Below are 13,758 nucleotides of genomic sequence, written 5' to 3' on the forward strand. Positions count from 1 at the left end.
TTTATTAAAATCAAGTGTAAATGTATAATGTATAAAAATTATGTTCTGGATTACGACTTGTTAGAATATGTCTATCGGGAAATCGGAATTTTCTCGGTGCATCCCTAACCGTACCAAATTATCGTAAAAAAATGAAATTAATAATAATTATAACCTGAACTATAATAAACTTTTGGATAAATTCAAATTGTAAATTATCAATAATAATAAAAAAAAAATTAATGTCTGAGTCTTTGCTATAGATACTTACCTACGACGGCTACATCAGTAAATCCTCTTCAGTTCATATTTTTTGCAAAATTAAGAAATGATTGAATTCTTCAACTCTTCAACCAGTTATATCTAACACAACAGAGGTCAATAAATCAAAAGTTAAGTCTAACGGAAATAGTGACTTTAACAACAGGAGGGCAAGGTTTTCATAATTGTAATTGTAGGGGCAAATGTAAAACAAAAATAAGTGGCTGTTTTAAATCAAATCTAAAATAGTAAAATGTAATAGACAATAGCCGTTGCCATAATACTACCCCATGTTCAAACAAAAATACTATTATGGCAACGGTCATAATTTAAAGCATTGCATGCTTTTAAATTAAATTACAATAAAAAATTTATAATATAAATTTATCAAGTTTCCTATAGAATGCATAGTTATTAATTATTATCATAGGTTATTACGACAAGTTATTTCTATAAAAAAAAATATATATATCCGTATTATATGATTCGTCAATCGTCATGTGTATAGTGTATGTATAGATTACGGAACAAATTCCGTACTTCTAAAAATCCGTGCCCGTTTCGTGAAAAGTTATCCACATTGTTTAATAACACGATGTGTAAAAAAATAAGTTCCGTTTCGGGAACTGGATGAAATTTTTATCCATTTCACAAAACGCGAAATGGATGTGACTTATACAATATATATTGTAAATATGATATAGAATATTCTGTATTGTATTATATTATCAATTTGTTTGACTATATTATAATATAATATGATGTAGGTACCTACCATTTTGAGTTGAAAAGTCGGTATGAATAAATTTTTTGAACTACCAGAAAAAGGGTTTTTAGAGAAAATATAAAAAAACCTTTCACGAATTAAATCGTATAGAGTACAAAATTAATTGATTCCTACTTCTTACTGGCTAGCATGGATTAAGATATACCGTAATTCGTACTGGCTAGTGGCAACTGGCAAGTGGTTATTAAACTAAACTTGTCCATACTTCCTATTATCCGTGTTCCTTAATAAGTAAAAATATTTAAAAATTTTCACGCAGTTAAACGCGGTTTAATGTTTTAATTCATGTTATAACCACGGTAATAGATGAATCTATCTATCTACAACCATAGTGGTGTGATAAGCTGATAACCACAAAAGTGATAATGAATTTAATATACATTACTAACTTTATTAGAATCGTGATCGTGAAAGCAAAATTTAAATGTATGGTAGTGACTAGAGATATACTAAATACTAATACATATTTTATACCAGTGATCGTCAATAGTAAAGTTATTTAAAAACATTTATAATTTCTATTATGTTATAATACTATGCACTCATACGTGTTATATTATTAAAATAATAACTTTTTTTTTTTTTTTTAATTATAAATCAATACATATTGTCTATTGCTACAAAAATAAGTACAATGTTTAGGAGCGTTCATACAGTTTATACTGGACTCAACAAGGTTAAAATTATTTTATTTAATGTTCTATTATTGCTGTTATTAAATTTATTAAAATTTGATTTATAAAAATCTCTAGCTCCAGCATTTGAACTGTAATGTACAAAATGTATTAACTATTGGTTGTGTGGGTCAAACACGATGTAGAAGTAACAAACATTACAAACCAGAGTTCAAAAAATTGAGAAGCCAAAAAGTAACTACTCATTATGTATATAAATAACATTTTAGATTTAAGACTTATCTAATATCATACTAGTAAGTATCAAACTAATTTATATCAAATAAATAGTAATAACTATTTTCTGTTATGATTTATATTATTTCATCAGAAAATTGTACATGTTCTATGTAACTACATAAATAGCGTATTAACTTATAAAATATTGTGTTTTATAGGTTTTAAAAATAGATTTACCTGATTTTGAAAAAGATAAAGTGGATTCCGAAGATTACAGCCCTGAAAAGTTACGTACCAGATACAAAGAAAAAGGTATTCAGCCCACAAGACCTTGGGTTGAGCGTAGCACATTTATTAACAATACAGGTTCACTCATTGAACCGTATGTTCCACCAGAAGGAGATGGAAAAATTTCACCAATTAGTACAGCTGTTAAGTCACTATTGTTTTCATCACAGTTATCACATTTTAGTAATATATTTTTTACTTGTACAGGGAGCCAAACAAAAAATCGAATTATTAAAAAAAAAAAAAGATACTTGGCAAGCCATTCGTAAAATAAGACAGAATGAGGAAGAATTTGAATTATATCCTGAATTTATAACAAAAGCACAAGATATTTATCTTAAAGCCCACACAACTATGGTCAAGTGTGTATCAACTATTTTATCAATGATTTTTATATAATTTCTGTGGTTGATACACCTATTCAATTTTGAATGTTTTTAATATTTTTTAGTAAAGACAAAAAAAATCTTCTTCAATATGTTACAGAAAAAGCTTATGTGGTAAGTAAAAAAACAAAAGAATTGTAGTTTTCAAACTTAAAACATATTGTTTGTACTTTAGGAAATGATGCACAATATAGACGGTAAGACGTTACGTTGGTCATTCATAAAATCAATTGAACCACCTCGTGTAGTTCATGCAAGAGTAACGGATGTCATAACCCAAGACAATTTATTTGCACAAATAACTGTACGCTTTCACACTAAACAGGTATATACTTAATATATTTAAAAATGTAATTATTTAAATTTATTACTTACTATCCAATAAACTTAAAGTACTTGTTTTTTTTTTTTTATTTATAGACATTATCAGTTTTTGACCGTTTTGGACGCTTAATTTTTGGAAGTGATGTGATTGCCAAAGATGTCTTAGAATATGTAGTATTTGAAAAGCATATTGTAAATCAATATGGAATGTGGCGGATTCATGGAAAAATAATCCCCGATTGGATGCCCCCCAAAGAACCAGCTCCAATAACACATCTATTAAATGTTGAAGCAGAAACAATAACTGCCGTAGAAGCTCAGCCAGATGAATCAAAATCTAAAATTGTACTTCCGGATGCATAATAACTGATAATCATCAATTAATGTAATAATAAATCATAAATAAAAATATAGATACTTATTATTTAAAATTGTGTTTATACATAACCATTTAGTAAAAATATAAAAATATTTAATATACATAATATAAATACCCACTCCACAATAATACTGAACATAAAAAAAAATACATTTAATAATACTCTTAATATGTATGTAAAATACATTTTCTTAACATTAATATTAGCAAACTTGATATGTAACTTCTTCAATACATTTAAACAAAACTACTTGTTGGTTGATCTACGTACACAGGTTTTTTAGTTTTGGTGTCAACTTTTTTTTTGATTTGAAGATCATTAGTTAGGTTTTTAGGTTTAGGTGGTAAAGGAGGAGGGAGATGTCTTATAAATTTGGAACGATCATCAGCAATTGGATTTGGCCTTTTAAACTCCCCATCATCCAGAGATTTATAAAAGCGGGCTGAATCCCTGTTTTCACCATTACGTTCTGTCAATCTGATTGATTTACGATGTTTTTTGTTAGTATCTATAGTATTATTTTCTTTATTCTAAACATCAAAGAAAAAATAATTATTATTCATGTTTAAAAAAACAATATTTAATCAAAATGTAAATACCTTTAAAAAATCTGGCATTTCAAAGTTGATCTCTGTACCTCGTTGATCTTCTAATCTACTTCTTTGAGCTCGCTTTAAGCCTTCATATAAAGCTAAAAATCGAAAATTTAATAGTACATTTTATTCAAAATAAATTGTAAAAATACATCTTAGATTATCAACTTTGTTTTATTATGGATTTGTTTTATAACTAAATTAACATTTTAACTATTTTATTATTGGCCTTAAAAACCCATTAATGCAATTTGTAGTTTTAGAATTTCAATATTGAAATTGTTGACTTATTTATCATGAAATGAACAAGTAATCATTTCATTTATCATTTTTGATGAGGTTAATGCCAAAAAGAATACACAACAATAAAAACTACACAAAGAAGAAAATTACAATACTATTGACTATCAAATGTGACAAAATCAATATATTTACAATACCATAATTAATGCTGAATCTTAACATTATATTAGTTCAGATATTGGAACTAATATAATATATATATTCTAGAAATGTATGGTATTATTATTAATAGTTCACAAAAAATTGGTATGCCAATTAAATGGAGATCTTTACTCATTCATGGTCAATGTTAAATTAATTTCTAAGTAACATAAAATATTATTACTAAATACTATTTTTAAGTTTGCAGTATATAATTACAATAATTATTTTGGTTATAGAATATTAAAAATAATTTGTAGAATACGAAAAAAAAAAACATTTTTCTTAATTTATCACACACAACAGTACAACACTCAAAATGTTTTAGAAAAAATGAACAAAATTTAATCAATTGTAAAGTAAAAATTTCTCTTACTCAACAACATATTATAATAACTATTTAACTATTAATAATTAAAATAAAATAATTACCATCACTTTCTGATTGTTTATCATTTTGTATTTTTGTAATTGGTTTTAATTTAGCAATTAGTGGTGGAAGTTTACTCAGCGTTTGTTTTTTTTCAGTACTATTTATTTGTTGATCATGTATTGCAAATTGTGATTTACAAGTCTTCTTTATTTTCTAAAAAAAAAAAAAAATAATTATATAATTTATTATAATAAATTATATTTATAATATTCTTACTCTTTGTTTCTCGTGAAATATTGAATCTCTTCTTAAAAATCTACTAATCAAACTAGAAGATTGTTCTGATCCCCATTCTTCAGACTAAAATAAATAAAAGTATACAGTTGTGAGTTAATTTGTTTAATTTATTTAGCTAACTTTAACATACAAAAACATTGAAATTTTTTTACTCAATTTTGTCTATTAACATTACATTGATTTTTTATGTAATTTTATAAAAGAACAGGTAGATATTAATATTTTAGATTATGGATAAAATTGTTAAATTATAATATATTTTACTATCTCATAATTTGGATAAACATTTAAATATCATAAAAACAGCCAATGTAAAAATATAGATGTTTATAATAGGTTAGGTTAATGTTTATTTTTCTGGATTAAAATAATTGATAATTCCATATTAATATAATAACTCATATTTACTAACTTTTATAGACCCTTGATCTGATGGAAGTTTATTCAATTCTGGATTTTTGTTTTGCAAAAGGTCTTCAAATACTTGATTAGTTAAATCATCCAAGTTATCTGAATCTTGTCCATTTCTTAGTGTCATATTTTGAGCAAATGATGTCATACTACTGCGAGTCAAAACTTGTATTCGACGACTTTCTACTAGTGAAACATCCATATCTGGATCAATAACTTCATTTTCACTTATCTGAAATAGTGATTTATTATGAGTTAAACATTTTGAATAAATTTAAAAATTCTATCAATACTCACAGAACACAGAGTAACTAATTCAGTTTTATAACCATATGAGGATAATATGGGACCTATCTCTTGTCCAACTGTTGAATCTATTTTACAATCAACATTTATAGTTTTTCTGTCAGGAAGATCTAATCTAAACCATATTCTAGGTTCAACTTTAACATCTAAACCATCCAGAACACACGAACTGCCATTTAAATCAATTATCTATAACATAATTATATTATATTATATTCAAAGATACTCTTTTACAATATACTTTATTTATAACTAATATTTCAAAAAAAAAGTCAATTTAGTGTTGTAAACCATACATAACTTGTCATAGATTCTAATAATTATTATATTCTTAATACTTAAAAATAGTAATAACATATGTAATATGTATTTTGTAAAATAATACTAGTGGATTTAGTTTTTTTCTATTTCGGTTCAAAAATCATTTTTATATTATTTCAATTATATAGTATCGGTCTATTACTGATAAAAATATTTTTAAACCAGAAACAAAAGAAAAAAAAAGTAAGCAGATTGGTTGGGTTTAAAGCTCTACTGTGCATTAGATGTGAGTAGGTCACTGTTATGGGTGTATTAAATTTGAATTCAATGATATTATAATGTATAAAAAATGATTCTGAGCGAAGGTTTGTTAGGGTGTTAGCTTTATCACTAAATATATTTTAAAATACAATGAGTTCCGCTTAATGTGATCATATTGGTTTAGGCTATTTTCATTCTTTTAACTGGTTGATTCCATAACTTTTTTTTTTTATTATTAATGATTCTAAATTTATACTTATGCTTAAAATATGCATTTAAAATAAATTAAAGAAACTATCTATTTTCGATTGTACTTGAGAATCTACTAATTTCATTTTCATATTAGCCTTTACCTAAAATCTATATTCAATCAATATCCATAATATAATTTTAATTATTTAAAATTAAATACATAATAGTCATAATACTATTAATATAACAACTTTAATCAATTTTAGATACCATAAAAACGATAAGAATGTTTATAAAAATGATTCAATTATCCAGTACTTAGTGATACTAATAAAAGGTTAATTAAACATTAGTAGCATAAGATTTAGAAAGGGATTTTCATTTCTGATTCCAATAAATGGTTGATTCTATAACCAGTGATCACATTAAGAGGAACTCACTGAATATTAAAATTATTTTTTTACATTTAGTATTATAATAGGTTGGTATAATATTTAACAAATAAATTATATTTATTATATTATTAATATTTAATAATAATATATATTTATACCATATTATATCAACTTGTATAACTCAAAATGTAATAATGTGTTTCTGTAAATACTACAAAACAGCAGAAATATGTTCATAGGATAAAAAATTTATTGCATATAGTAAAATTTATAATAATTTAATATAATGTATAGTATATTAAATATACATACATGTTTTAAGATCCTATGATTGCTTTTAAATTACAACAAAATAATGAATATCATTATTTATCATTTATATAATTTTGTCCAAATTATAGCTTAAAATATGGTGTACAAAATAATAGTATAATAACCTGTTACTTTTTAAATTGTATGGTTTCAGTATGAACTTATGTTACTAATAGCTTATGAATAATCTTGTATTAAAATTTTTAAATAGATTTACATAGAAAAAAATTTATAAATTCTTAATTACATAAATTATATAAAATGACAGTAAAAACATTTTGTGAAAATTTCAAATATGTATTTGAAATTTGAATAATAAAAAAAAAAAAATTGTTAGGGAAGAAATAATTATTATGTGGGTGAATTAAGCAAATTCAGAAGTTATTTTAACTGTAACATACCTGTTCATTGTTGGATTGAATTTTGACTTTGAAGTGTTTATAAGGATAACCACGTTTATCAAATAATCTCTGAATAAGCACTTGGACAGTAATATCTGGAGTTACGTGCAAAACTGTTGATGATTGGTCTGGAAGTGTCACTCGACACAAACCAGATGTTAATGGAGGCTGGACTGTAGATTGACGTCTCCATGATAATAATGATTTTCGACGACTACCGGTATTAACATGGTAGTCAATAGTACTTGTATTAGTTGTTTCTTCAATATCATTTATCTAATAAATCAAAATAAAAAAAAATTAACATTTGAATATTAAATTGCAATAATTATATTAATTAACACAAAATTGAACATACCTTTTTGCTAGAGCATTCTGCAGATTTAAAAGTAGTAGTATCTTGTTCACTAAATGGTAAATGGTCAGCTATCTGTTCTACTAAACACATTTTATAAAGATCAGACTTTACAAAACGGGGATAACTATCAAACTTCATTAAATTAAACACTTGTTTTTGTGCCTAAAATAAATAAATTTAATGTTATGATTTATAATAATAGTATTTTACTACTGTTTTAGGTAATAAAAATTGAAAATAAGAGCTGACGTGCCTGTAAAAAGAGATTAGGATCAGCTTCTTCAATTTGTTCGATTGTAAGATTTGAAGCTTTTGAGTCAACATTTACTGGTTCAACAGCATCACATGCTAAATGTTTAGCATATATATCTCGAGCAATTGCACATCGCAACTCTTGGTCTATAGTGGAGTGATATCGTTCACACGCAGTCCAAAAGTACAAATTTTCTGCACTAAATTCTTTTTTTAGAAACTCCTTTTTTTAAATAAACAAACAAATATATATTTTTTTAATATTTAAAAAAAATTATTTATATGTATTTCAAGAAGATAATGTGCTTTACTGAACAAGTTTAATTGGGTTATCACATTATGCTATAAAATCTTTATAATGTATGGTATCTATAAATTGTAAATTTAAATACCTAATACCATATTATTAAAATGATAGGGAAAAATAAAAACAAAAATTGTATTCCTCTTATAAAATCTCAATTTTTACATATATGTCAATTCATTAAGATTAAGTAAGTTTGTTTTGATCCAAACAACTAAAACTGAATTAAGCATTCAAAGAAAATCACTAGTAATAATAAATATACAAATAATGGAACTTACTGCAAAATTTTGTGAAGTTATAGGATCTTGTAAAACTCTCTCAAACGATAAAGTCCAATCTTGAGCTTGGCTGGTTTTTGAATTATTCTAAAATATAAAAAAAAAAACATGAAAAATGAATATAACTTACAAAATAAAATTAGAATTATTATATGAAATACAGTAATAAATTTCAGTTTATGTATTTAAGTAGCAGGCATAAAAAATAATACAACATGTATACCAATGTCAAGTAAGCCTATAATTAACAATTTTGTATAATATAAGTTTAGATTAGTAATCCAAATTTATAATATGTTCTCATGTCTTAGAGCATTTTTATTTCTGTAGGGAAATTCTTTATCACTTATTATGTTTATAGCTTATACAGTAATGTTACATAAATATATATAATAAATTAACTATTAATAATTTAATTTAATCTAATTTTAAAATACCATATTTAGTATATATTATTTATTAATATGAAATAATTATAATTTTTATTAAGCATTCACATTAAATAGTATAAGTATACAAACATGTAATTACTAAACAGTAAACTGAAGTATGGTCTATATCAATAGAACTATTTAAATTTTACACCATATTAGATATATTTCTAATATGGGAAAAAAAAATTTTCTTCAGTGAAAATATAAAATGGCATGTTAAATAATAAAATATTGAGAAATGGTTGAGATAAATAAATCTAATAATATTTTAGAGTAAATTTATAATGAATAACCATTTAAACTTTATCAATATTTTTTAATTATATATATAATATTTAGATAACTTTAAATTACTTAAAACGACACAAGTATTACTAATAATTTATAATATAATGACTCATTATGAATTGATAAAGTTCTAGTAAAAATCCTTACAAACTGATAGAATTTAATTGTTGTGCTATTAAAGTATAAATTACCACAATTAAAATATAACAATCAATCAGTAAAAATATAATATTTAGAGTTAAAATATGATACAAATTTTGTAATATATACCGTGGTTTTGTTTTCAAAAGAATTTGTTCGCCTAAGAACACGCACAAAAGAACTATTAGAGAATGTAATACAACTTATTTTACGAAAAGGAAGCATGTCCATTGTAGATAAAAAAAATGTATTAAAAATATTTAATAAAGTACATCTTCTAAGAATATAATACTTTAATACTACATTAAGCTTGACATTTTCACAGTCATACACTCAAATATTATTTTGATTTTCAATTATGTATGACAGACACATGTCACAGATATTGACGTCATTGCATACAGTAACCTACCTATCACCACATTTAAAATTTTAATTAGAATTACACATAATGAATACTAATGAACTCAACTCAAAAACATATAATATGTTATGGGAAACTCTTATTAAAAACTTTTTGATATTAAATTTTATATTGATAAAATACAAATGTATTATAAATTAAAACAAGTAATAAGTGTAGCACACATTTATTTATATTTCATACCTTTAATTGTTACATAAACTTGATTAATGAATTTTCCATATGAAATTAATATGCTTTAAGTAAATTATTTTTTATTATTATAGTAAATGAATATATTGATACTTTAATTATGTATACAATTATAATTTTTTTTATTTTTTTTTGTTACAAAAATTAATTAAACATTATTGTTATAATAACATTTACAAGTTATAATAATAATGGTGATTACATTTATGAACATATTTTACATAAATTATTCCATAGTTAACTCAATATTAATCTCAATACACTAAAATTGTATAGACCCTCAGTAAAAATATATTCTTTTTAATCATAAGTTATACTTCAATTGATAAGGTCATTAGTTTTAAAATAAAATATATTACTGTAAACTTAAACAAAATATTGATTAACACAGCATATCGAAATATTATTCTCCTCAAATTTAAAATTATATTTCTATTTCTATGGCTACTAAGTATAATAAATTATATTTTTTACTAATTAAATAAAAAGTGGGTCACCTATAGGCGAGTGGGTCTAAACTTATGTTCTGATAAGCGTAGTCCTGGGTTCTATTCTGAGGGGTAACCACAAGGCATTTTTACACGTGGTACCGTCAGAACTGTAGAGCAAGCCTGCCAGTATTTAGCGACCCCCCTCCCCACCGCTTGGGTAACTAGACTTGTCTAGTTAACCAAGAACCATCTTCAACACCTTGACATGTACAATGGGGTCAGTCACCAAAAATAGCATGCCGCTTAGAAGGTAAAAAGAAGAAGTAAAACTGTTGATTTATTTACTAAATAAATAAAAGATTAATAACTTACATATAATCCATCAGTTTCTGGGATAAAATCTTCAGTTCCTTCTTTAATATTTTGTAAACTTCCCCATATGTTAACAATACAATCTTCATCATTAGTTTTAAAGTCTTCTAAACTTTGAGTAACAAGAGGATATCTTAAACAGTCAAATTCTGTATTTGATTTTGTTTTGACATCTGATAATAATATTTCTTGACTTCGATAACTGCTTCCTAAACTCATTCCTTCACATGAATTATTTTCATGTTGTACACTACTCTCGCTTTTTGATCTACGGGGCCCAGGCGATCTACTTAAGATTGTATAATCAGGTCCTAATTGACTGAAAACCAGATCAACTGAACTAGTACTTAATGGTGAACGACTCCTAGGTCCACGTTCAACTGCAGTATCCTTAGGAGTAATTGAATCTGAACAATCAACACAATGTGTAGCCATTTCACCAACCTTATAAAAAAATATTATGATTACAATTTATTTAGCTATACAAATAAATTATAACTACTTGTTGTATGTGTAAACACTGATTCTGTACATCAACCATTAATATTCTATCTGTCTGCATACCACAGTAATCCTTGTATCCAATACCTGAATCACTGTTGCTGGTTGTTGTTGTTGTGCTATCATGACTTGGATGTGGGGAATTGCCAACAACCGAAATACGATTAGCATCATTTTTATAATACTTTTCAATAGCAACTACAACTTGATCACAGTTTGGAGGGAATTGAGTACACACACCATTTGAATCTCTGACACAGGTGATTTTAAAACTATTAGCTTGTGCACAATGGTCTTCATGTGATACTGGGTCTACAGCAAACACATGACACGAGTTTGATGGCTCATCATCTATAGATGATATAGTAACAACACCAAAGTATTTGCTATTTTCATCAGAACTGGCAGCACAAAACATGACACGACTACCTGGATAAACAGCTAAAGTTACTCCAGCATTATTTTGTAAACAAAGACTGGATCCATATCCTGTCATGAGTACAGCAGCATGAGAACGTTTTTCAGCTTTTAAACGTTTAATACAGCTTTTTACAACCTAATTCAAAACAAATTAAAATAATTTTACTACTTAAAACTTTATCAATACAAATGTTATCAATTAAAATAATATGAGTAATAGATATCTATGTTATCTGTAAGTTACATGAGTACCTATGTCCTTAAATGTAGTTTAAAATAGAGATGACTAAAACTATTCAGAGAACCAACACAAAACACACATACAAAAATCATAAAAATTATTAGACAAATGTTAAGCAAAAATATATAAGGAATAGGTAGAATAAACAATTAAAAGCATGGGCGGATAGGCCTACCGGAAAACTGGGCATTTCACGGTGGGCCCCCTTTTGTATTTTGGCAATGGGGCTCTTAAACATTATGCAACTACAGTAGAGATTTGAAATATATAATATAAGAACCATTTCAAACTTGAAATTTTATTTTAAGATTTTACAACGCTAAAACGAGTTTTATGTAAATTTATATATTTTTTTTGTACAAATGAAATTCACGGTTATGACTGGTAAGGTGAGTAACAACTCACAAATATGTTGTTATAGATATTTTTTTTATCATGTAGGAGTTCCTTTTTAAAATTTCCCGGTAAGCCAAAAATGGCCTATCCTGCCATGAATAAAAGTATAAATTACCTTGGATTATTATTTATTTAACTACCTATAGGTACTTTTTTTAGCTCAGTTTAATTTTAGAAAAGAAATAAGAAAATATTATCGTCATATTAATTATGAATTATAATTGATACATGTTAATACCTAAGCTTAAAAATAATTAATTTGTAGATTTAAATTTACTAACTTGTAGCCGGGACCCAGCAGGTATACATGGCATTTCAATTGAACCTAAATATCTCACAACAATTTGAAAATTATAAATGGATACTGCTTCTTTATCATATATTGAACAGTTATTATTATTACGATTGCAAGGTTTTGATACATGAGCAAACTCAATTCCATAATTAGGATCATCATTTCTCATTTTATTTACATTGATAGGAGTTAAGGCTGGCCTAGATTTGTGTGGATATTTTGGTCGTTGTCTTCCTAATTCATTTTTAAATTCTTCATCAGAGCTATCAGAATAATAATTCTCCGCTATTTGTAATCGCAGAGCAGATTGACATCCACCAATTAATTGTACTACATCATCATGTAATAGTTTACTGACATTATGGTTGCTTACAGCTACCAAATAATCGCCTGCTCTAAGACCAGCCTGGTCGGCAGGACTACCGGGAACAATGCAACTAAGAATGCATGGTTGCTGGCCAGAAATAGTAAATCCAAATCCATTTTTGCCTCTTTTCACTTCAACCATACGTACACCATAGTTGGGTCGTTTCTTACGTCTTCGTACAGGATGCATTGCAAACAATTAACTTACATCCTCGAAGATTTTAATGGCCTGATTTGTAACTGAACTCGGTTTAATATTTATTAAAACTGTCACGTCACGAACAAAACAGAACACTTTCCAATAAACTTTTATTCTGTAACTAAAAACTTATACTAATACTAAAGTGGTAAAATAAATCGAGATTGAACTATTTCCAATTTTCTAAAGATAAAACATGAGAACCATAAAATTGCAGTATAAACATTAAACACTAATTTGCACTAGAATTTACTATTTACTATTTAGTAGAATGGAATGTATAATATTTGATAGAAGTATAATATTTTAATGATAGCCATTATACTTATTATGCCAACCATGAACTTTTGACAAAATA

General features: G+C 25.7%; 2 protein-coding genes across 2 annotated transcripts; one reads left to right on the forward strand and one right to left on the reverse strand.

The window, feature by feature from the left end:
• The first annotated feature begins 1,417 nt into the window (after positions 1-1,417).
• LOC114119782 (probable 39S ribosomal protein L45, mitochondrial) lies at positions 1,418-3,310 on the forward strand. Its single transcript, XM_027981477.2, has 7 exons — positions 1,418-1,703; positions 1,780-1,896; positions 2,100-2,312; positions 2,377-2,531; positions 2,621-2,669; positions 2,731-2,880; positions 2,976-3,310. The coding sequence occupies exons 1-7, from the start codon at positions 1,662-1,664 to the stop codon at positions 3,240-3,242; spliced, it is 993 nt and encodes a 330-aa protein (XP_027837278.2). The 5' UTR covers positions 1,418-1,661; the 3' UTR covers positions 3,243-3,310.
• Positions 3,283-13,688, reverse strand: LOC114119780 (regulator of G-protein signaling loco). Its single transcript, XM_027981472.2, has 13 exons — positions 12,822-13,688; positions 11,485-12,039; positions 10,983-11,426; positions 8,701-8,787; positions 8,117-8,338; positions 7,864-8,025; positions 7,506-7,781; positions 5,675-5,872; positions 5,379-5,609; positions 4,946-5,029; positions 4,729-4,882; positions 3,859-3,950; positions 3,283-3,789 (listed from the first exon to the last, which is right to left on the reverse strand). The coding sequence occupies exons 1-13, from the start codon at positions 13,389-13,391 to the stop codon at positions 3,496-3,498; spliced, it is 3,369 nt and encodes a 1,122-aa protein (XP_027837273.2). The 5' UTR covers positions 13,392-13,688; the 3' UTR covers positions 3,283-3,495.
• Between the last annotated feature and the right edge of the window lie 70 nt (positions 13,689-13,758).

This window comes from Aphis gossypii, chromosome 2 (genome assembly GCF_020184175.1).
Source record: "Aphis gossypii isolate Hap1 chromosome 2, ASM2018417v2, whole genome shotgun sequence".
Taxonomy (NCBI): domain Eukaryota; kingdom Metazoa; phylum Arthropoda; class Insecta; order Hemiptera; family Aphididae; genus Aphis; species Aphis gossypii.